General features: G+C 38.5%; 1 protein-coding gene across 2 annotated transcripts in view; it reads left to right on the forward strand.

The window, feature by feature from the left end:
- The window catches only part of ZFAND3 (zinc finger AN1-type containing 3), a 328186-nt gene that overhangs the window by 242426 nt on the left and 60318 nt on the right, over positions 1-25442 (forward strand). For both annotated transcript variants that reach the window (XM_070777441.1, XM_019985979.2), the window contains exon 3: positions 5662-5844. In XM_070777441.1, coding sequence (XP_070633542.1) covers positions 5662-5844 — 183 coding nt within the window. The remainder of the gene's footprint in view (positions 1-5661; positions 5845-25442) is intronic.

Consider the following 25442-nt stretch of genomic DNA (forward strand, 5'->3'; position numbering starts at 1 on the left):
GCAGAGGTGATGGAATTCCAGTTGCGCTATTTCAGATCCTCAAAGATGATGCTGTGAAAGTGCTGCACTCAATACGTCAGCAAATTGGGAAAACTCTGCAGTGGCCACAGGACTGGAAAAGGTCAGTTTTCATTCCAATCCCAAAGAAAGACATTGCCAAAGAATGCTCAAACTACCTCACAATTGCACTCATCTTACATGCTAGCAAAGTAATGCTCAAAATTCTCCAAGCCAGGCTTCAGTAATACGTGAACCGTGAACTTCCAGATGTTTAAGCTGGCTTTAGAAAAGGCAGAGGAACCAGGGATTAAATTGCCAACATCCGCTGGATCATCAAAAAGGCAAGAGAGTTCCTTCCAGAAGAACATCTATTTCTGCTTTATTGACTATGCCAAAGCCTTTGACTGTGTGGGTCTTAATAAACTGTGGAAAATTCTGAAAGAGATGGAAATACCAGACCACCTGACCTGCCTCTTGAGAAATCTGTATGCAGGTCAGGAAGCAGCAGTTAGAACTGAACATGGAACAACAGACTGCTTCCAAATAGGAAAAGGAGTACGTCAAGGCTGTATATTGTCACCCTGCTTATTTAACTTATATGCAGAGTACATCATGAGAAACTCTGGGCTGGAAGAAGCAGAAGCTGGAATCAACATTGCTGGGAGAAATATCAATAACCTCATATATGCAGATGACACTGCCCTTATGGCAGACAGTGAAGAACTAAAGAGCCTCTTGATGAAAGTGAAAGAAGAGAGTGAAAAAGTTGGCTTAAAGCTCAACATTCAGGAAACTAAGATCATGGCATCTCGTCCCATCACTTCATGGCACATATATGGGGATACAGTGGAAATAGTGGCAAACTTTATTTTTTTGGGCTCCAAAATCACTGCAGATGGTGACTGCAGCCATGGAATTAAAAAACACTTACTCCTTGAAAGGAAAGTTATGACCAACCTAGATAGCATATTCAAAAGCAGAGACAGTACTTTGCTGACAAAGGTCCATTTTGTCAAGCTATGGTTTTTCCAGTGGTCATGTATGGATGTGAGAGTTGGACTATGAAGAAAGCTGAGCACCAAAGAATTTGTGCTTTTGAACTGTGGTGTTGAGAAGACTCTTGAGAGTCCCTTGGACTGCAAGGATATCCAACCAGTCCATCCTAAAGGAGATCATTCCTGAATATTCATTGAAAGGACTGATGCTAAAGCTGAAACTCCAATACTTTGGCCATCTGATGCACAGAGCTGACTCATTTGAAAAGATCATGATGCTGGGAAAGATTGAAGGCAGGAGGAGAAGGGGACAACAGAGGATGAGATGGTTGGCTGGCATCACTGACTCGATAGACATTAGTTTGGGTAAACTCCAGGAGTTGGTGATGGACACAGAGGCCTGGCATGTTGCAGTCCATGGGGTTGCAAAGAGTCGGACACGACTGAGCCACTGAACTGAACTGAACATGTGCGGATAGCTTATGTACATTATCTTGTTTAATCCACACTATCCTGAGAGGTAGAAATAACTCATTCCCTTCGTTTTACAGACAAGACCCCCAAAGAATAAACAGTTTGCTTTTAGTCATATGCAAAGTCCGAATTTGATTCCAGATCTGACTTTAAAGCTTTTGTATCATATAGGCTGCTAACTTTTGCCTGGGAGTTAGAAAACTCTTATAATTAACTGAATTTCATCTGGTGAGTTGCATTAACTTTCTTGGCTCTTACTTTCTTTATCTGTAAAGTTAGAGGATCGGGCTGGATCTTTAAAGTTAATTCTGATTGTGAAATTCTGTTATTTCTGATTTCTTTATTGAATTGAAATGGAGAGTGTATAAAGCTTCTACTAGTCCTCTTGTTTGCAGCCAATTTGGTTTGTGAAGAATACTGTTAGCCCTGTGATTTTTTTCACACCATCGTCCTGTGGTGGTACATAAAAGACATCAGTGAGAAGATGGGGTAAAAGAAGGTACAGCTGCAGATTCTGTCAGAATCTGTCAGCTGCAGATTCACAAAAGAAAACTTATTTAAAGAGGAGCACCTCGACATCAAGAAACGGTAAACACGGGCTGGAGATTGTGTAGGTGGGACCTGGTAATTGTCTTCGGACACCAATGTGATTTAACCTCAAAGAGTTATCGTGCCTCAGTGAGTGATTCTATGTGTGTCTGTCTTGAGGCGTTGGGGATTCTGTTAAAAGGTACAATGATGACTCAATTTCAGTTCTTCTAGGGTCTTATTTCCAATTAAGTGCTAAAGAAGTGGCTATAGGAGGGACACAGTGATTATTGACATAGAGCTAATGAGATGACATGATATTAAAAAAGCATTATCTGCAATATTTTTATTCCACTTATGTAGTACCCTTTTCTCTAAAAGTGCTGTACAACTAACATTGGGATAATAAGCCATTTTAAAATGTCAAAACACTGAAAAGTAAGAAAGTGGCTAGGAGAAATAAATACACAGAAATAGTAGAGGCTTTAAATCACTGATGGGCACAGCAGATTAGTGATTCTTTGGCTAAATCCATTGCATTCACCTTTGGTCCTATAAATGGGTGGGGGTTTGACATGGAGGTCTTTTCATCCTGTGGTTAAGACTGAAGACCATGAATTTTCATGTCAGATAAACCTATGTTTAAATCCTGATTCTACTGCTTACTAGCTATTGCAACAAATTAACCTAAAATTTCCAAACCTCAGTTTGTTCATCAACGAAGTGGTGGTAATGTATACCTCCCTTGGTAGGGTTGTTTGGAGGATTAAAGTAAATGAGTTAAATAGATAAAACATTTAGTTCAGTGCCTGGTACATGGTAAACGCAACATAAATGCTAGCAGTTCGTATGCTCAGAATATGTCAGGATAGTGACTCTGATGAGATTATTGAGCGTAACAACAGCTTCTTTGGTTCAAAAGATAAGGTGATGTGGAGTGTACAGGGTCTTGTGTTCCTTCTCTGAATTGATACAGAAAAGTATTATCTGTAGACCGTCTGAGCCACCAGGGAAGCCCCCTTCATAGTCCAGCATAAGATTTTTTAATAAGGAAGCATACAGAGACTAAACATAATACTTTAAGCAGTCACATACATACCACTGGCTTTAAGATATAAAAAAAATTACAGATAGAATTGAAGACCCTTGTTCAGTTCAGATCTAAGCTTTCAGATGCCCTGTAAAGACTTCAGTGACAACAGAAAATTAGAAAAGCTTTGGGAAAACACAGTGCAAGTTTCAGTCCCTGAGTTGGGAGGATCCCCTGGAGGTGGAAATGGCAACCCACTCCAGTATTCCTGTCTGGAGACTTCCATAGACAGAGCAGCCTGGTAGGTTGCAGTCTGTGGAGCCACAGAGTTGGACTCAACTGAGCATTCAGTTCAGTCGCTTAGCTGTGTCCAACTCTTTGCGACTGCATGGACTGCAGCATGCCAGGTCTCCCTGTTCATCACCACTCCTGGAGTTTATTGGAATTCATGTGCATTGAGTCGGTGATGCCATCCAACCATTTCATCCTCTGTTGTCCATCCCCTTCTCCTCCTGCCCTCCGTCTTTCCCAGCATCAAGGTCTTTTCCAATGAGTAAGTTCTTCACATTAGGTGGCCAAAGTATTAGAGTTTCAGCTTTAGCATCAGCCCTTCCAAAGAACACCCAGGGCTGATCTCCTTTAGAATGGACTGCTGGATCTCCCTGCAGTCCAAGGGACTCTCAAGAGTCTCTCCAACATCACAGTTCAAAAGCATCAATTCTTCGGCACTCAGCTTTCCTTATAGTTCAACTCTCACATCCATACATGAGTACTGGAAAAACCATAGCCTTGACGAGATGGACCTTTGTTGGCAAAGTAATGTCTGTACTTTTTAATGTGCTGTCTAGGTTGGTCATAAGTTTCCTTCCACGGAGTAAATGACTAAGCAAAACACACATAGCACGTTAGACATATGTATCTTTCTGTAGCTTGCTTTTCTCTCTCAACATTGTTTTGAGATTTTCTGTTGTACTTACAGCTCTGTTCATTTATAAATATTTTAACTACCATACATTATTTCATCAAATGAATGAATATACCATTTTAATCTATTCTCTGCCAGTGGACATTACCTATAATTTTGAATATTTCTGCATAGCTCTCACTTCACATCCCACTGCTCACTGCCAATCTCAGAGGTAACCGCTGTCCTGAACTGTGTTAATTTTTTAGTGACTTAGAGATACATATTCTGAAAGAATATATGATTTGTTTTGCATGTTTTTAATGTTTATGTGGTACAATCTTACTGTATTATTTTAGTGACTTTCTTTTGTTCAACATAATTTTGAGGTTTATTTATGTTAATGTGTTGTGGCAATAGTCATTGATTTTCACTGTGTACATTATTCCACTATTTAAATATATTACGATTTATGGACATTTAGGTTGCTTCTGACTTGTTAGTATTACAAACAGTATATAATCAGCATCCTTGTACTTCTGTGCTGATTTTCTCTGAGGTATATACCTACTAATAGAATGACAGGGTATAGATAATGTATGTGCATCTTTGTCTTCACTGGATATTGCTAAGGAGTAATTATATTATCATTTAATTATACATATTTTCTAATTTCTCATTTGACCCTTGAGTTTAAAATGCATTTTAAAAACTTGCAGATATATAAGATTTTTATTACCAGTTTTTAACTTAATTGCTCTCTGGTCAATTAATAATGCTTCTTTCTTACTAATTCTTTGTTATCTCTTGAGACATTTGCTTTATAACATAATGTGTGGTCAGAATTTATCCAGGTTTTAGGCAGTTTTTATAAATATTCCACGTGTCTTTGAAAATAATTCCTCATCTAATTGTTGGTTTCCCATAAATTCTAATCATCAAATCCCATAGATTCCAATGATTTCCAATTATTTTTGCTTTACATATTTTGAGGCCTTGTTTTCAGGTGCATATATATTAAATAAGAGTTGTTTTATATTTCTGGTAATTTTGTTTTTTGCTGTTGCATAATGATCTTCTTTACCTCTCATAACGCTTTTGCTTCAAAGTTTACATTTCCATACAGTGCTTATAGCTATGATTAGCTTTTTAATCAGTTGTATTTACTGGTGTTTTGTTTCTATACTTTAAAATTTTTCTCTCTTGTTAATATTTTCAGTATGTCTCTTGGAAACACCATAATTTTCCAAACAGGATTTTGTTTATTTAGTTTTAATTTTCTGTATTTTAACTACTAAGTTTAGCCTGTTTACATTTATTACCACTAGTGGTATATCTGAACTTACTCCTACCACGTTATTATTTGTTTTTTGTTTACCCTGCTTTTTTCCTCGGCTGTTTTTCACTTTCTAATCTGTCCAGTATTGGTTTGAACAGTTTTTGTTTATTCCTTTTATCCTTGTTTACCCCTAAAATTTTAACATGCATTTGGCTTTTCTGAGTCTTACATTAAAATCAGCATGTCCACCACTTACCTGAATAATACAAGGACCATGGGAATCTTTAACTCATTGACTCTCCACCAATTTTCTAAGGTTTTGACCAGTATGTTAGTTACATTTTTTAATCACTCAAATTAGTTTTAATTTTTACACTTTCATTATTTTCTAATATCCAGGGTAATTGTGAACTTCTTATTTAAATTTGTTCTTTTCACTCTTTCTCTTCAGATTTTCAAAAGAAACAACCAGACGATGATTCCACTCCAAGTACAAGTAACAGCCAATCAGATCTGTTTTCCGAAGAGACCACCAGTGACAACAAGAATACCTCGCTAACCACGCCAACTCTTAGTCCTAGCCAGCAGCCGCTTCCGACAGAGCTGAATGTAACTGCACCAAGTAAAGAGGAGTGTAAGTGCCCAGATCCTGTGAAGTGGTAGAGAAGGCCACCTAAGAATCATATCATGAGTTTCTTTGTAATGCCTCTCCCAGGAAAAGACTAGCAGCTCTTTTAATTCAAGATTAAGTGTTAACGTACAGGCCCAAGTCAGCAAGGTAGAGAATAAGTTTCAGCCTTCCATTGAGCTTAAACTTTTCTAAAAAGAGTGCCTTTTATGTTAACTGTCAGGGTACATGAGATTTTGAACCAGTCTAGGGCAGTTCTCAGCCTTGGTTGTAAATTAGAATGCACTGGGGATTTTTAGAACAATTTTAATCTTCAGTACCATTCCCTGAATCTAATTTAATTGGTCTTGAGGGAGGCTCAGTGATATGTTCTTTTTAATTCTTCAGAGACTTCTTAATATGCAGCAAGAATTGAGGAACCACTGGTCTAGGGAACTACCCTGATTTAGCAACCTTCCATTGAAGCCTTGCCTTTCTCACTAAATAGGCTTTGAATGTTTCTAGGCAGTTAACTGAGATAACACTATATCCTGTATACATAGGATATTTGAAGGGAGGAGGAAGTAATTTCCGTTACTCTTCTATAAGTCCTTAGTGATAGAATACTATTATCACATATATGATGTGGAAGTCCATTGTCCACTTAAGCTTTATAGTGCTATAGCCATTTCCTTTAGAGCACAACTGTAATTGACAGAGTTTGTTGAAAATTATAGTGATGTTAATGACAGCCATTTTTACCTTTTAAAAGCTTTAAATAACAGGTTGAAATTTGGTGTTTCAAATTTTCAGAATATCTAGAAATCCTTGGAATATGGTAGGTTAGAATATTTTGTCTTCTAACTTCAGCAGAGAACAAACATTTATCTAAACCTATCATAAACTGTCATACTAGGTAAAATTGAGAATATAAAAGTTAAAAAGGCCATAGTCCCTGTCCTCAAAGAACTTATTGTTTATCAGAGGAAATTAAATATATTTCTTATAATAAATTAGCAGTTCTCAGCTAGGAGTGATTTTGCTCCTCCCCCTCCCCCCAGTGCTGTAAACCTCTGACACTGTGCCCTCCACAGCAAGGAATTATCCAACCTGACATGTTAGTAATGCCAAAGTTGAGAAACCCCGGTACACAGTTGTGTGCACCCATTTTAATGGTCCTTTTCCATGTGTTAAAGACATGGACTGTTGAAGGAGGGTGTTGATTTACTGGTTTACTTGTTTGAAGACAGACACACGGAGGAAAGTTGCATGGAGTGTGCAGTGTCAAGTGGCTCACTCCTTTAGGGCCTTTTATGGAGGACAAGGCTGGACAGAGTATAGCCATGCCGTAGCGGCTTGAATGCTCAGTGAAGATGCTTGGGTGTTGAGACAGTAGTCATGTTTTTGAGCAAAGGAAGGAATATTGCCATAGTTATTCTGAGAAGTAACCTGGCAGTATTGGAAAAGGGAAGGATTATACTAGATAATATTGCATAGAGAGAATTTTTAAATTGTTGTAAACTGTTGAAAGAGGCCTAGGAGAAGGTGTAGAAATTACATAAGAAGAGAAGAATAGATGAAAGTGGTAGTGATGATATTAAGATAGTAGGCTTTGTTTTATATTTAAAAATCTGTTTGGGGTTATTGAGAAGCTGTGACCCCTTGTCTCAGAAAAATACACACTATCCATTTATACTCAGTTTTGAATAAAACTTTTTCTAAAGCTCACTCTGACCTTTAGGTTAAGGACTCCTTGTCTAAGGCAAGGTTGGAGCTGATCAGGATCTCATTTTATGGAACAGCATTTGATTGGATCCACACATCAGGATCAGGCCAGGATCAAAACAACTTGAGCAGCCCGAGTGCTCTGAGATAACAACAGCTTTTTTTAATTGAGCACTTTTTATGTGCAAGACTTTGTTCTATATGTTTCGTGTATTTTCTCTTTTATTCCTCATGACAGCTCGTTGAGGTGTGAATACTCATTATCCCCATTCTATAGATAAGGAAACAAGCACAAAATTATCAAGTAATTTGCTCATGGGTCCCAGTGTCTCAGCAGGTAAAGAATCTGCCTGGAGTGCAGGAGACACAGGAGACATGGGTTTGATCCTTGAGTTGGGAAGACCTCTGGAGGAGGAAATGGCGACCCACTCCAGTACTCTTGTCTGAAAAGTTCTATGTACGGAGGAGCCTGAAGGGCGACAGTCCAGAGGGTCCCAAAGAGTTGGGCATGATTGAGTGACTAAGCACACACACAAAACAAACTAGTAGAAACCAGAACAGGATCCAAAGTTAGGCATTTGTCTTCAGAACTCATGCTTTTAATCAGTTTATTCATAATATGAAATGTAACTGCCATAGAGAATAGAAATATTCATGTTGGCAAGCCTGGCGTGCTGCAGTTCATGAAGTCGCAAAGAGTCAGACATGACTTAGTGATCAAACAACAACATGTTGGTAAGATCAGCTCTTTTCTCTGTAATTAAGGTTATGTGGAAACTTAATGGGGTAACCAAAAGTTACTTGATTAATTCACCATGAAAAATCCTTGTAACAGGGATTGGAAATAAAAATACTATATCCATATGACTAAAACATTTTCTCTGGAGTCAGATCTGTTTGGGAAGCAGATCCATAAAAAGGATTTACATAACAAATAGCAAAGTATGGACTCAGAGCAAGTGGGGTTAAATGAAGTGAAATTTTAATTGAGTGAGCCTAATTATCAGGGGACTCTAAGGACGTACAGGGAAGGTCTTGTGTTCAGCACAAGATTCCATCTTCATACCCTTTTCCCCCTCCTGTCCCTGGGCTTGGACCTGCCCTGAGCTTGTGAGCCCCTGGGACATAGCACCTGCTGTGTTTCTATAACTTGCCATTCTAGGTTTCTGTAGATTGCCATGTTTTTTTCTTTTGATATACATAAATACTTTAAGTCTGATTAAGGATGTGTGGCTCTGTCAGGTTGGCCAAAAAGTTCGTTTAGTTTTTTTTGTCAGATATTATGGAAAAACATGAATGAACCTTTTGGCCAACCCAAAACGAGTTTCAGATCCATTCTCTTTCTGGAGACATCACTGCTTTAACTGTTTAAGTGAAACTCTCAGAAGCTAATCTCATTTCCCAGTTCTTGTTGGGCTCATTATTATAAATCTTGGCCTTTCAAAGACCTAGAGAAAGGAGATTTGCTAATCTGAGATACAGTGATGACTTAAGTGTTCAACTAGGCAGTCTGAATTAGAGCTCAGGAGAGAGAAATCAAGGTTGGCTTCATCCCCACGCAGATGATAGGTGAAGCCTTAGGAGTTCAGTGAGATAGCCGAGAGGGAGAAGAAAGAAAAGCAGTGATGCTAGAACTTTGACAGAAACCAGAACAGAGTAAGCAACTGAAGAAGTCAGAGAGGGGGTGAATAATAGTGGGCAAGTTACCAACTCCAGTATTCTGTCCTAGAGAATTCCATGGACTGTATAGTTCATGGGGTCGCAAAGAGTCGGACACGACTAACTTTCACTTTCCAGGTCATAAAAGCCAAGGAACAAATTTCATTGTATGGTATGGGCTTTGTTAATAATAATGAAAATGTTCACTCGTATTTATGAAGTGTTTGACTATCTTCTGAGCTCTTTACATACAATTCTCACAATACCCTATAAGGTAGGTGCTTTTATTAATTAATCCTGTTTTTAAAGATGAGGCAGTTGCATAGAATGGTTCAGTAACTTCTATCTGAAGTTTAGAGCTCTTGCTTCCCGGTGTAGCTCATGCTCCAACCCACTGATTTGGCTCCAGAGCCTGTGAAACTTTCAAGGCCTCTGCCTTTGAAACCGTGCACCTCAGACTGGGACACATGTGCTGGGACTTGAACCCAGCCAAAACCCTGATTGGGATTTGAACCCATGGTCTTTTAATTAGAATCACTCACTTGGCGTCTGGACTTCACTGAGGCTCAGGTTCTTTGTGTCTCAGTGCAGAAGGAATTCAGCAAGAGGCAAAGTGATACGTAAGAAGTAGATTTATTAATATAGGATGCTTGTGAGAGAGATGCAGGCAGACAGGTGAGGGAGCTCTGCCTCGAAGGTTAAGTGGGCTACAGTAATATAGTCAAGGGAAAGTGAGGGAGGGGGAAAAGACTGCCTTCTTTGAGTAGAGTCAGTCTTATATTGCTTGCCCCTCCATCATATTGGGCAGGAGAATGTCTGACCCTGTGAGGTCAAACTAGGATTATCATGATGCTTACTCAGATCAATAGGAGTTGTAACATTTTTCTTCTACCTCGTGACCTGGTGCATATCTCGTGCTTTTATGTTTAGCGTTATAGTTAAGCAAGCCTGCTTTGTTCCATGACGTTCTTTCTGGTAACTTTCTTGAGTAATCATTAACTCACAGTGGTCTCCCTAGGTTTCCCTCTCTAGCTGTAGTCCCCTACTGGGACCCCTACAGCTACCTGTGTAACTATCCTATTCTGTCCCTCTCACTTTCAACAATCATAGCATATTGCCTCAACATTGTGAAAATGCTGCTGCTGCTAAGTTGCTTCAGTCGTGTCTGACTCTGTGCGACCCCATGGACTGCAGCCCACCAGGCTTCTCTGTCCATGGGATTCTCCAGGCAAGAACACTGGAGTGGGTTGCCCTTTCCCTCTCCAATGCATGAAAGTGGAAAGTGAAAGTGAAGTCACTCAGTCATGTCCCAGTCTTAGCGACCCCATGGACTGCAGCCTACCAGGCTCCTCCATCCATGGGACTCTCCGGGCAACAGTACTGGAGTGGGGTGCCATTGCCTTCTCCCGAAAATGCTGCAGGAAGCTGTAAATTGACAAGAAATACTCAGTTTGGTGATGGTATGATTGGTTATCTAATAAACTCTTTAATAAACTATTTCAGTGGTTTCATTTAACAGTCTTTGCTAAATGACACTTGGTTAAGTGCTGGGTACTGAAATGAGTAAGATTAACGTCTCTGTCCACCAGGAGGTCACTGTTTCAAATATGTACGCCTCTTCTTGAGATCCTGACTTGTTCTCCTAGACAGGTGCATAAGAATTTTAGAGTAAAAGGGAGGCAGTAGCAGAAATAGTGGTTAAGAAGCATGTCATTTGCAAAAGCTTTCACACGTGGGTCTTGCCATCTCACCTAGGTTGAAAACTATGCTAGAGTGAGGAGATGTGTTCCTGGTTTGTGGATGGGGGTTATGGGGATAAGAAAAGAAAGCTCTCAGGGCAGATGCATTTTAAGTCAACAGGAGATAATTAAAATGATTTTCAAGTACAGTGAGGACTCAGGTGAGAGGAGATAGCCTGATCCATTGACATTTTGCATAGTTCTTCAACTGTGATGTACCTAGGTGGAAGAAGAGGCATCAGGGGATTACGTATATTAATCTTTAAGTATTCTTAAGAGATCAGAATTCCATCTGTTGACCCTTAGCTTCCCCACAGAGTTATGGAGAAGTAAGGTGTGGGAGTTGTTGGAAAATGGGTTTGGAATTCCAAATCCAAGTACAGCCTAATTTGTAAGCTGTACAGTAGTTATGGATCTGTTGTTACTGTGTAGGACCAGAAGTGCCGTGTCTTCTTTCCTGATAATCAAGAGCATGAGTATTGCTTACATCTACTTTCTGCTTCTCACTGTTAAATGAACATAACACGTGGCAAGAGTCTGGGTGCGTTAATACGGTTTTAAAAAGACTGCAGATAAGATAAGAACTCTTGGTTAAGAGTGTATAAAGCAGAGAACAGGGCAGATTTTTGAATTTGTTAAAAGAATTTGTTAAAACTCCTTGACTGAAGGTCAAACAAAACAGGTGTCCAAAACCTCCAAGTGGTATTTTTGTCTGAGCACACGCGTCTCTTCCTCTCCCATCTTATGGTGTCTGCAGAAGATTCCACGGACCTTTAGGCACTAGGAACATTTTCAAAACACAGTGTAAACAAAATGCTAACAGTGACCAAAAGGACTTGTCATAATATTTAAACGCTATAAAAATGGTAATAGGAATCACCAGAGCATTTACAAGTATTAGGCACTGTTCCAGATACTTGTTTGTATTAACCTGCCTCCTGATCATAATACCCTGTAAGATGGGTACTGTGACCGTACCTATTTTGCAAATGTGGAAATGGAGGCCCTGGATGATTCTGTATCTCTCGCCCAAGATCCCAGAGCAGCCTGGCTTGCCAGCTGCCACCGAGTAGCTGCCTGTCTGTGTGATGATTTGTAGTAGAAAGGACTGCAGAGGACAGTGTTGCACACTTGAATAAAATCACATATATTTCTTAATGCTTTTGCTACTACCTAAGTATTTTTCTGCCAATTTCCAGGTTTTCCATTGAGGTGCTGAATTGTGGTTTGTACTTTGTTTCTTGAGCCAACTTTTGAAGAAAGAGAAGATAATGTCAGGCTGTGGGGTTGAACATTGGAGCTAGTTGTTAAAGCCATCAGGGTGGTTGCATGGTAGGGAGTTCTGCTCTCTGTTAATGTCTGCAAGCCCCTGCTGCCTTTTCCTCCACTGTTCTTCTCCTAGGTGGGTCACAGTTGAAGGTGTTAATGGATCAGGCTGTCTACTCTCACCTGGGTCTTCACTGTACTTGACAGTCACTTTCACTATCTTATCTTGAGTTGCAATGCATCTGCCCTGACAGCCTTAACAAGATGGGCAGCTGACTGGTCACCTCAAGTGAGAGTCTCACAGATTGGACTTAAAAGATTTTTTAGAAGACATTTTTCTCTATTTCTCCTATAAATTAGGTTTTCTGTTGTTATGCTCTTAAATGGCCTGGACATCCCTACTCGTGACCTGTTGGGGGGCCTTACGATGTACATACCTATTTAGCTAGGGTTTGTCGGGGTTTTTGTTTGGGGGAAGGGGAGGTTGGCCAGTCCCACTGCATAGTGGATGGAAGTTCAGGTGTTGGTAGAGAGCTGGCTTGTCTGTTTCTTTCTAGGCAGGAGAGGAGGGGAACTGACCTCTGCTACTAGGGAAGGGCAATGGCAAGAAATGGACTTGTTCTTAAATATTCTGACGTTCTAATCTAACAGAGAGGGCCCTCCTCATACAGAACACTTTCTGAACTCTGTAGAGGCTCATACTAAGAGATAAACAGCAACCCATACATGCAAAAAGTGATAGTTTATAAGAGAAGTTGGCAAACTATAACCCACAGGCCAAATTGGCCCATCCCCTGTTTTTGTATGTTCCATGAGCTACGAGTGATTTTAAATGAAAAAGATCAAGAGAACAGTAATTTTACAACGTGTGAAAATTATATGAAATTCAAATTCCGATGTTCTTAAATACATTTTTAATGGAACACAGCCACGCTCATTCATTTATGTATTGCCTGTTGCTGCTTCTGCGTTTTAACAGCAGAATTGGGTAGTTACTGCAGAGACCCAGTGGTCCCTTGCAGAGAAAGTCCGTCAACCCCTGTTTTACAGAGCCCTTTGACACACATTTTTCTGGGACTGTCCTGACAGTGCAACATAGGCAGGGCACATCGTCTCTTCCTTATTCTCCAGACGAGGAAAAGGTTTGAATGGTGACCTGCCTTGAGTCACATGACAGGGCTGAAGTCAGCGCTGGGCCTTTTTAAATTATCCACAGTGCTGAAATATTTTTTCCCTGTTTTTCTCTACTACATATTAATAAACACAAGAGATGATTTTGTTGTAACCAAAAGAAAGTATACAGAAAAAGTGAGAACTGTACTAACCGGAATGTTAGTGAAGACTTCTAATGAATAAAGCCTCATTTCCGAGTGCTGGCTAGATTTTCCTTTAATGTAACAGTGATTCCCAAAATAGAAATTTGAGAGCATTCTTTATCTGTGGTTAAATTAATTTTGTTAAACAAAGAGAGTTCTGTTGTTTCCTTGGAAACTGGTTCCTGGTCATAGCCAGCTTCCCCAGGCATTTAAAAAATAAAATGGTGGTGCGTTTTAACAGATTTCCTTGCTAAACTGCCTTTGGGTCTTTGAACGTGCATAGGGCTTCATTGGCTGCTAGTCTTGATTCCTGTCTGACAAAGCAGTCCCTTGGAAAATTAATATCACTGCCACTGAGTGGCTGAACTTTTGTCTGTTTTTACCAATTAAATTTCTAATTATTGCTAAGTAAAGCTAGTTTTCTCTTTTCAGACTATGCCTACTTGAAGACTGGATAGTGTGCAAAACCAGCTGACTTATTCTAGTAGAACATTTAGAAAATATTACCTATTAAAAAATATTTTATGACTTCCTGCTGGGCTGGTTTTAAGTGAAATATGGTGAGGAGATTTATTTACAGTTCTCTCTGTATGTGTCTTTCCCTTCCCTTTTCTCTAATGAAGCTTGGAGCATCAGGCCATTTATCAGAGATAATTATACAACAGATGGAGCTTTTCTGATATATAATAGTCTCAAAGTGGGAAATTCTTTCCCATAATGAAGAATGCCGAAAATTTAAATGTCTCTTTTGATTTTAATTTAAAGGTATTTTTTTCCAGTGCATTTATTTATCTTGAAGCTGATTCTATAAAACATGCTGTTTTTATTAGGGCTGTGTTCTAAAAAGATTGATACTTTGCAGTACAGTCTGATAATGTACAGTTATATGCTGTATTGAATTGAACGGTTGTAATTCACTAGGAATCAATGTATGGGGTCATTAAGTGAATCCTGGTCAAAATGCAGAAAGACTTGAGCAGTTTAGCAGTGTTTTCTTAATGGAAATTATTTCTATCCCACAATGTTAATTGGATCAGAACTTGTTCAGGCACTTTAGTGTCATCTGGCTGTTTTTGTAGTCTAAAAATAGAGTCAGAATTAAAGCAAAACCAGGACTTTTAAATTGCTTATTTGCTGGCCACTTTGTTGTCTTCTTAAGTTTTAATTTCATTTTTTTAATATACAAGTAAAGCAAAGACAGGTTTATGTAGAATAGAAGGTAAAAATACTCATTTAATACCTTCACCCCTTCTCCCCACCTCAAATTCCCACTCTTTGAAGAGTATATTTATTTACACTGTGTATTTATTTTGGATTATATATTATTTTTATATGCAGTTGTATACATGTGTACATAAATACAAGGTTTTCTTTATACAAATGAGAACATACTATACATATTGTTTTGTAACTTGCTTTCTTACTTAACAATATAATAAGAAATCTTTCCAGGTCAGCCCAGTTCTTTTCAAACTGCTATGTAGTATTCTCTATTATTATTATTATTATTTCCTCTTTTTTTTAAGACTATTTCTGATATTTTACTCTTATAAACCAGGTGGTGCAAGGTTTCTTGTAGATATTATTTATCAGGTTAAGAAACTTATTTGTAGTGTGCTAAGTTTTTTAACTCAGAAATATTGAATTTTATAAAATGCTTTTTCCAAATCTATTAAGATGATCATATAGATTTCTCCTTTAATATGTAATCCCTCAATTTAATAAACTTCCAGTGTTAAACCACCTTTGCATTCCTTGGATAAGCTCTCTCAGATCTTTCAGTACTGATGAATTCAAAATGCTAATTTTATTTTAGATTTTGTACCTTTTTAATAAGTGAGTTAATTTTGTGTATGCGTGTGCTTATATATGGTGGGCATGCTATTCTTATCTAGGTATTAGTTGCATTAATCTCACAGAAAGTTTTTCATCTTTTCCTGTGCCCTAACACAAGCGTTTTGTCTTATGTTCTGGCATTATGTGTCTATTCTTTGAAAACTTAAAGAACTTATTCATAAAACTGATTGGCTTGATATGTGATATTGGACTATTTATATTTCCGACCTCATTTAAAAGTCAGTTTTGGTAGTATTATTATAAAAATACCTATTTCCTTTACATTTTAAAATTTATTGGAAGGAAGTTATATACATTGTTTTTATTTTTAAAATTTCTTCTATTAAAGGTGCTCTTAACTTTAGGTATTCACAATTTAAATCTTTTTCGTAATTGCACTCATGCTGTTTATATTTCCTAATGTGTCTTTGTGATCCTTTAGTGTTAGCTCAGTAGAGAAATATTAAAGATCTTGGAAATTGTCATTTCCACCATTGTGTTTTCATAGGATTACAGCCAGAGTCTTTATTTTTTTAAATATTTATTTTTTTCTTTGGTTGCACCAGGTCTTAATTGCAGCCATGTGGGATCTAGTTTTCTGACCGGGGATTGAACACAGGGCCCCTGCTTTGGGAGCACAGAGTCTTAACCATGGGCCACCAGGGAAATCCTAGCCGTAATCTTTAGACTGTTCTTGCTTCTAATCTTGTCCTAGTCCATAAACTTGTCAGATGAATCTCCCATTGATACTGTGTTAAATAAAAAAGGGCATTATTTCACTGACTCATCACTGCCTAAATTTGATCATCCAGATTCTTAATCTTTTATCAGAAATCCTTCCCCCATGTAATCTGGAACCTCATTGTATTTGACCTCCCTGCCTTTCCCAGCGCTGATACTTAGCTCTGAACTGAAACCAGATTCTTGTTGTCCCCCAAAGACACCGTGGCAGCACATATTGCCGTTTTTATTCGTGCTTGTGGAGGCCTACCTCAGAACCCTTTCGTCCACACGTGCCTCCCCCCAGGAGTCCTGACTTCCTCCCGGAACATGTTAATGATGCGTTGTGTTGGTCCCTCATGGACATGAGGAGTCATCTCTGTACCAGTTTAGAGGCTAAACTCAAAATTAGCAGAGACTTGATTTTATTCTACTTTGCTCTTCCCCATAATAGCCAGCTAGGCAATATTCAGTAAATGATTTAGATATTTAGAAAAGTTCATTAGTTTTTTATACTTTTGAGAACATTCATGTGCTCATGTGTTTTGATACACTGAAGAAGGGCTTCACATTGCCTGAACTGGATTTTGAGCAGCTGTGTAATACTCTTTATTATTTTCTGTGCCATTCAGTAACCTCAAGATGAAGTTAACTCAGAAAGGCAGTTTTCCTCCCTAATTTTGAAATTTGGTTGTCTTGTTGTGGTGACAGGTCATCTCTTTTAACAGAGCTTTTAGAATAACAAGACTTGTCGTTTTTGTTATTTTAACTGTGCAAATAGCCACCTGCTTGTTGTGAAACAGCAAGTTTTGCCGATAGGTATTTCTTTTATCACCTGTATTTCCCCCTTCAAACTTCCCCTTTGCGAGAGAGACTGGCACACTTTAAGCACCCGTTTTTCAAGGATTCCTTAAGAAGCCCACAAATCTGAAAGGTTAGTTTCCCATAAAGGTTTCCTCAGGCACTTAATGAGATTATACAGTTATTGATATTCATACTAGGTTTTGAAGTAGCATCATCTCTGCCCCCTCTTTGCAAATGCAGATTTTTTAATGTTCTTATTAAATGAAATGCTCTATACTTGGCTGTGAAAGTAAAGGTCACCGTGAACAACCACACTTCACATAACTTTAGCCCTTTGCAGCTGTCATACTGTTTTTATTTTGTGTAGATACTGGTAATATGTGACACTGTGCTGATTTTAAATTAAATCTAAGTTTTATTATGACAGGCATGTTTGGCTAGGGAAAAATACCATATTATTATAGGGGCATCTATCTGTGTGTTATTTTAAACTTAAGTGAATATATTTTGGTGGTGTTTGTGAACTCTCTGAAAATTCAGAGTTGCCCATGCCAAAAAAAGGCTACGTATAACTTTACATTTTGTGTTCATATGTTACTTCATAAAACATTTCACTTTTTGATCTGTCAAAAGGGTAATTCTTTAGATTTAATAAACAATAGGATGCCATGTTGGTAAGGAATTTTTAAAATTCCAGAATACCAGTATAAACACTTCTTTACATAATTCAAATTATGACATTTTCAACTATTGTTTGCAAAGAAAGGTCCTGTTAGTAGGCCCTGCTAGTGTTTATTTCTACAAAACAAAGAGTTTGACTACAGTTCCTTTTGATCATTGTCACTTTGATCATTGTCACATTTGCCAGCTGTGGTACAGCTACTTATAGGAGAGACTCAGCACGAGTCAGGGAAGAGGGGTACCTATGTTCAAGATTCTTTTTACATGCCCATGGGATGATACCTGTGGCCTAAACAGACGTATTTTTCTATTTTTTCTGACGCTCTTATGGAGAACATGCACAAGTCACTTTTCTGAGGATGGCAGTGCATTCTTTGATTTGTAGACACAGGACAGGATTGATGAAAACACTCTTGGTAGCTAAATTATGTCAAAAAAATAAAAGCTCTTGTAATGCTGAGTGGTTTCTTCATTAATGTTGTTATGAGATTCATGCTCATGTTGATGGTATAATGCAAATGTAGAAATCTGAGTTGGGCCTTACTTAAGCCTGTAAATAGTCAGAACTGAAGTCTAAATTGGAGAAGTGACAGCTCCTGATTTCATATCCATATTAAGTATGCTTTGTCACAGACAGAAACAAAAGTGTCTAAAAATAGAACTGACTTCATTCACCAGGTGATATTTTGACCTCTCAAAAAAGGATTCTTTCTAGTTTTGAACCTCGAGATGGTGGTGTCTTAAGAATTTCAGTGTTCATTTCTGTTGGACATTATCACAGTTTGGAGTATTGGTGGTCAGTGTGTGTGAGTACATGGGATGCTCTTCCTTGGTTATAAGGGCTCTAGGTAAGAGATCACATTTGAAAACTGAAATCAAACAGATTTAACTGCTCAGAATCCTTTGAGTTACATGAAACATGGTTTTACTCTTCTTACATAAGTAGCAGAAATAGAATGTTCTGGGTTGAAGTTATAATTGTAGAGTTTATTCCACTATTCCTTGCCTTCATGGATTCATGGGTCAGGAGACTCAGTATTGTTAAGATGTTGTTTCAAAATAAAGATTCAGTATAAACCCAGCAGTCTACTTCCTCTCTGTGTGTGTGTGTAGGTAAATTGACAAACTGATGCTAAAATTTTTGTAGAAATGCAAAGGACCTAGAGTAGCCTCCAGGGCTGGTGGTTTTATAACTCGACAATATAGCACCAAAGTATTTAATGTTATTTAAATATTAATGCTTTGTTGAGAATAGGCAAACCTTTGACTGTTATTTGTACTAGTGCACTGATTGGTCTTTGCAAGACTAGAGTAAGTCAGTTGGCATGTGAACAAAGTGTGGAGAACTTGGAAATTATATTAACCGGTTTTATTCTATACCAGTGGTTCTCAAAGTGTGGTCCAAAGACCTGTAGAGGTACCCAGGACCCATTAATGAGGTCCACCAGGCCCTCCCCTTTCCAAGTATATATCTGTGTGAGTGCGGTGTTTCTTCATATGTTTCAGATGAGTGATGCATTGTAACAGATTGAATGCAAATGTGAAAACCTAGGTTTCTTCCTTTAAGCAAGGCTGCTTTCATTTTTTTAAAAATGTGTAGTTATTTTTCATAAAAAACATGTTTTATGTTGACATGTAATTATTTTGTGAATTTTAAATGAAAACTTACAATTTTTTTTCAGTTTTAATTTCAAATAAGGTAAGCATCAATAGCTATAACCTACATAAACAAAGGGCTTCCTTGGTAGCTCAGATGGTAAAGTGTCTGCCTACAATGCTAGAGGCCCAGGTTCGACCCCTGGGTCGGGAAGATCCCCTGGAGAAGAAAATGGCAACCCACTCCAGTACTCTTGCCTGGAAAATCCCATGTACTGAGGAGCCTGGAAGGTTACAGTCCATGGGGTCGCAAAGAGTCGGACACAACTGAGTGACTTCACTTCATCACCTCATACATAAACAAAAGGTCTTTCATGTTTTAAGTGTTAAAAGATCCTAAGACGCAAATGTTTGAGAACTAACATGTTAGATTAAAGCATGTAAATATGGTGAAAGTCAACTGTTTATTAATGGTTCAATTTCCCTTCTGAATAGCTATGTATGTGTGATAATTGATTTTGGCCTGAATCATTTGCATTCAGTAGTAAAAGACATATTGAACAGCTAATATGCTAGAGTATCAAGATGCATAAAACTTTGCCACTAAAAAAAAGCTCATGCCATTAAGGTCATTGCTGGGGTCAAGAGAGCATTCTTCCAGAACATATCCCACTGACCCCGTAAGATGTCCATGCATGCTCCTGTACGAGTGTTTTTGAATGCTGTGCAAATGCAAAGTATTCCTGATTTCATTTTGCTTGTCGTGGTGTTCCCTGGGGAAGGTGATGTGGGAGAATTTTAAATTTTATTTCTATTGTGCAAATAGGCTAACAAGCACACTTACACACACACATATACACACAATATTTGCAGAGCAGCCCAGCAACAATTATTCAGGAGAGTGGGGGGTGGAATGATAATGAAATTTTGTTGAGAGGCCTTTTATGAACAGAACAGGGAGCTACCAATAGCAGCTTCTGTACCCACTTTGAAAATCCGTGCTCATGAATGTCTAATTCAGATCCAAATGGTATGAGAGATCATGCAGTGAGTTAGGGTTAGAACTTTTGAGAGATTAACACTTAGAATAACAAGTTTTGTAAATGTTTTAATTTGGAAATTTCATCTGGAGAAGTGGGAGGGCTATTATCTGGCTTGAGGATTTTCTGTAAACTTAGATTCCCACTTGTTATATCTTTATGTATCCTTGTTTGTAATCGATGGTGCTTTTCAAACTCAATTATGTGGACAGATTAGGTGTGTCCTTTCTGATTAAAACAGTTCGAGAATTGCTGGTTTAGAGTAAAGTGGGATCAGATCAGATCAGATCATATCAGTCGCTCAGTCGTGTCCGACTCTTTGCGACCCCATGAATCGCAGCATGCCAGGCCTCCCTGTCCATCACCAACTCCCGGAGTTCACTTAGACTCACGTCCATCGAGTCAGTGATGCCATCCAGCCATCTCATCCTCTGTCGTCCCCTTCTCCTCCTGCCCCCAATCCCTCCCAGCATCAGTGTCTTTTCCAATGAGTCAACTCTTCGCATGAGGTGGCCAAAGTACTGGAGTTTCAGCTTTAGCATCATTCCTTCCAAAGAAATCCCAGGGCTGATCTCCTTCAGAATGGACTGGTTGGATCTCCTTGCAGTCCAAGGGACTCTCAAGAGTCTTCTCCAACACCACAGCTCAAAAGCATCAATTCTTCGGCACTCAGCCTTCTTCACAGTCCAACTCTCACATCCATACATGACCACAGGAAAAACCATAGCCTTGACTAGATGGACCTTTGTTGGCAAAGTAATGTCTCTGCTTTTGAATATGCTATCTAGGTTGGTCATAACTTTCCTTCCAAGGAGTAAGCGTCTTTTAATTTCATGGCTGCAGTCACCATCTGTAGTGATTTTGGAGCCCAGAAAAATAAAATCTGACACTGTTTCCACTGTTTCCCCATCTACTTCCCATGAAGTGACGGGACCAGATGCCATGATCTTCGTTTTCTGAATGTTGAGCTTTAAGCCAACTTTTTCACTCTCCTCTTTCACTTTCATCAAGAGGCTTTTGAGTTCCTCTTCACTTTCTGCCATAAAGGTGGTGTCATCTGCATATCTGAGGTTATTGATATTTCTCCCGGCAATCTTGATTCCAGCTTGTGTTTCTTCCAGTCTAGCGTTTCTCATGATGTACTCTGCATATAAGTTAAATAAACAGGGTGACAATATACAGCCTTGATGAACTCCTTTTCCTATTTGGAACCAGTCTATTGTTCCATGTCCAGTTCTAACTGTTGCTTCCTGACCTGCATATAAATTTCTCAAGAGGCAGATCAGGTGGTCTGGTATTCCCATCTCTTTCAGAATTGTCCACAGTTTATTGTGATCCACACAGTCAAAGGCTTTGGCATAGTCAATAAAGCAGAAATAGATGTTTTTCTGGAACTCTCTTGCTTTTTCCATGATCCAGCGGATGTTGGCAATTTGATCTCTGGTTCCTCTGCCTTTTCTAAAACCAGCTTGAACATCAGGAAGTTCACGGTTCACATATTGCTGAAGCCTGGCTTGGAGAATTTTGAGCATTACTTTACTAGCGTGTGAGATGAGTGCAATTGTGCGGTAGTTTGAGCATTCCCTTTCTTTGGGATTGGAATGAAAACGGACCTTTTCCAGTCCTGTGGCCACTGCTGAGTTTTCCAAATTTGCTGGCATATTGAGTGCAGCACTTTCACAGCATCATCGTTCAGGATTTGGAATAGCTCAGCTGGAATTCTATCACCTCCACTAGATTTGTTCATAGTGATGCTTTCTAAGGCCCACTTGACTTCACATTCCAGGATGTTTGGCTCTAGGTCAGTGATCACACCATCGTGATTATCTGGGTCGTGAAGATCTTTTTTGTACAGTTTTGTGTATTCTTGCCATCTCTTCCTAATATCTTCTGCTTCTGTTAGGTCCATACCATTTCTGTCCTTTATTGAGCTCATCTTTGCATGAAATGTTCCTTTGGTATCTCTGATTTTCTTGACGAGAGACCTAGTCTTTCCCATTCTGTTGTTTTCCTCTATTTCTTTGCATTGATCGCTGAAGAAGGCTTTCTTATCTCTTCATGCTATTCTTTGGAACTCTGCATTCAGATGTTTATATCTTTCCTTTTCTCCTTTGCTTTTCGTTTCTCTTCTTTTCACAGCTATTTGTAAGGCCTCCCCAGACAGCCATTTTGCTTTTTTGCATTTCTTTTCTATGGGAATGGTCTCAATCCCTGTCTCCTGTACAATGTCACGAACCTCAGTCCATATTTCATCAGGCACTCTGTCTATCAGATCTAGGCCCTTAAATCTATTTCTCACTTCCACTGTATAATCATAAGGGATTTGATTTAGGTCATACCTGAATGGTCTAGTGGTTTTCCCTACTTTCTTCAATTTAAGTCTGAATTTGTCAATAAGGAGTTCATGATCTGAGCCACAGTCAGCTCCTGGTCTTGTTTTTACTGACTGTATAGAGCTTCTCCATCTTTGGCTGCAAAGAATATAATCAGTCTGATTTCAGTGTTGACCATCTGGTGATGTCCATGTGTAGAGTCTTCTCTTGTGTTGTTGGAAGAGGGTGTTTGCTATGACCAGTGCATTTTCTCGGCAAAACTCTATTAGTCTTTGCCCTGCTTCATTCCGTATTCCAAGGCCAAATTTGCCTGTTACTCCAGGTGTTTCTTGACTTCCTACTTTTGCATTCCAGTCCTCCATAATGAAAAGGACATCTTTTTTGGATGTTAGTTCTAAAAGGTCTTGTAGGTCTTCATAGAACCGTTCAACTTCAGCTTCTTCAGCAGTACTGGTTGGGGCATAGACTTGGATTAGTGTGATATTGAATGGTTTGCCTTGGAAACGAACAGAGATCATTCTGTCATTTTTGAGATTGCATCCAAGTACTGCATTTCGGACTCTTTTGTTGACCAAAGTGGGATAGGGTCTTCTTTTCTGAAGAGATGGTTTATTTTCTTGTGCATCTTTATCTATCCCTAATATTTATGCTTTACCATTTACTCTTTTAAGTGTATTTTGAAGGCTTTTATAGAAGAAATGTTTTATTGCTGAAGGAATATACATTCTTTGTACATTTTTTAAAAGAGTTCTGAATTCTTAATATGGCCACATCAGAAGACAGTGTTGAGTTTATTTCACTATCTCCATTGCATAGATTTTTTTTTTTAAGTGGCTCATCAAAGAAACACTCCATAAGATATGACTCTCTAGAGTGAGGAGAGAATTATAGCTCTTGAAATCTGTTGTCCGAAATCACCTTTTGAACAGCAAGCCTGGGAAAGTGAGATGTTGCAAAGGTAAACAATGTCCAGATTATGACAGAGTGGAATTGACAAGCTGGTTAAAAAAGGATGATGCATTTCTAATTAGCTCACAGTGCCTTTAGTTAGAAATTAATTAGATACTGTTATGTAAATGTCATGTTAATTAAGCAGGAATATTGAAGTGTTATAAATCTACAAAAAGAATGGCTATTTTTGTGTTTTAATGTTTTGCAGTTACCATGAAAGAGCTGATAGTAGAATATTTGATTATCGAGCTTCTGGCAATTTTTAGCTGACTGACTCCTTGACAGACCATTTTTCCTAATTGATGTGGTTTAGCTGGGGTATAACTGCAGCCAGTGAGGACTAGTGGAATCAGGAGCCAAAAATAACCACTCATCACAGCTGTTTTAATAAGACCTTTCTTGAAAATTGTTGATTTCTATTCAAGGTTAAGGAGAGTACTGTTTTTCTGTATTTACTCAGCCTTAGATTTTTGAGTGCCTAAGATGATGGGCCAGCATAAAAGCAGCTTGTGTTCTGGGCTTTTTCCTGAGTCATAGTCTCCATTCAGTCATTTGGATTGACTGCTACATCGGAAGCTCAGTGTATTTTGACATGCTAAGTAACTTTACAGGAGGCTGAAAAAGAAAATTTAAGATTCCTGCCACTTCCACTTGAAATGTGAAAGTTGATAGTTGACAGGATACCTTTATGCAGTCCTTCTGGTTTTGCAGGTTACAAATGAAGTTAATATGCAGATTTGACCCATCTTTTACTTTACACCGTTGAAATCAGTACAGTCTCCTGAAGAAAATCCACTGCCCTATTGCATAGGCTATAAAGATTTCTGCTTCTTGGGAATACAGTTGAAGAATTTCATTTCATAGCTCTCATGTGGAATTGCAAATGTGATCCATGGTGCTGCATTATGTATGACACCTTTGATACAAGAATAGAAGCATCCCTAGAAGACAAGATAGAGTATTCAGACTTAAGTCACAAGCCACAAGCTACCAGACATTATTTACATGCAAATTCCAGACTCTGAATTGTGGAAACTTAGGAAAAAGTTCTGAATATAATGTCAAGTGAAAAATGATAGTATTAAGTATCTTCAGATGATGAAGAAACTTGAAAAAGTTCACATATTTAATTTTGCTTTAGCAAAAGAAAGCAGAAAACACTCATGGTGATTGGCTAAAAAGTTCAACTGAGTTAATCTTGATATTGTCTGGTTCAGAATTCCCAGTGAGTGTCATATTAAGCAAGGAACCTTAACTGTGATTTTATTTTTAATATTTAACAACCCCAAACTCATTGTTCCAAACTCACTTGCTATTAATATAGGATAGAGGGTAATGGTGTGAATTGTCCTGTGCTTAGAAATGCATTAATTTTCCCAACTTTCCACTCTTGATCCCAACACACACAGCATCTCTACATTTACCTGTAGAACCCAGGCCTGAAAAGGTTTCTTCATTTTGCTCTTCAAGTATTAGCTTTGCCCAACCTGCTGCTTGGAAGGAAGAGGCCAAAAATAGGAGCAGAATTTATAAGTGATTTATGAGACCATATGCCAGCCCCCCTCACAGATATTAGCCAGCTCCACTCCCTTATGGAACAGATGCCCTGAATTTGACCCTTACCATCAACTCTCAAAATTACTTGGTTTGCCATACCCACACGAGACTAATGCTGTATTTTTATTGTTGTGAACCAAAACCTGGCAAGGGTCCCTTTGACTGTCCCTTAATTTCCCGAATTCAGTGTAACACAACTGACTTGCAGTTAATTGTGTAAGAGTGGATATCGTAACCTCCTGTGGTTACTCCTTTTATTTGAAAGTATAGGAATTTTATATGACAGCACAATTAGTGTAGAATATATGTGCATTGCTCATATGCATCTGTTCTGGATTTTAAAGACTTTCATAGGTTATAGTCTGCCAGACCAAACTTAATTCCAAGCTCTGTGTTTATAAT

The sequence above is a fragment of the Bos indicus genome, chromosome 23 (genome assembly GCF_029378745.1).
Source record: "Bos indicus isolate NIAB-ARS_2022 breed Sahiwal x Tharparkar chromosome 23, NIAB-ARS_B.indTharparkar_mat_pri_1.0, whole genome shotgun sequence".
Lineage (NCBI taxonomy): Eukaryota > Metazoa > Chordata > Mammalia > Artiodactyla > Bovidae > Bos > Bos indicus.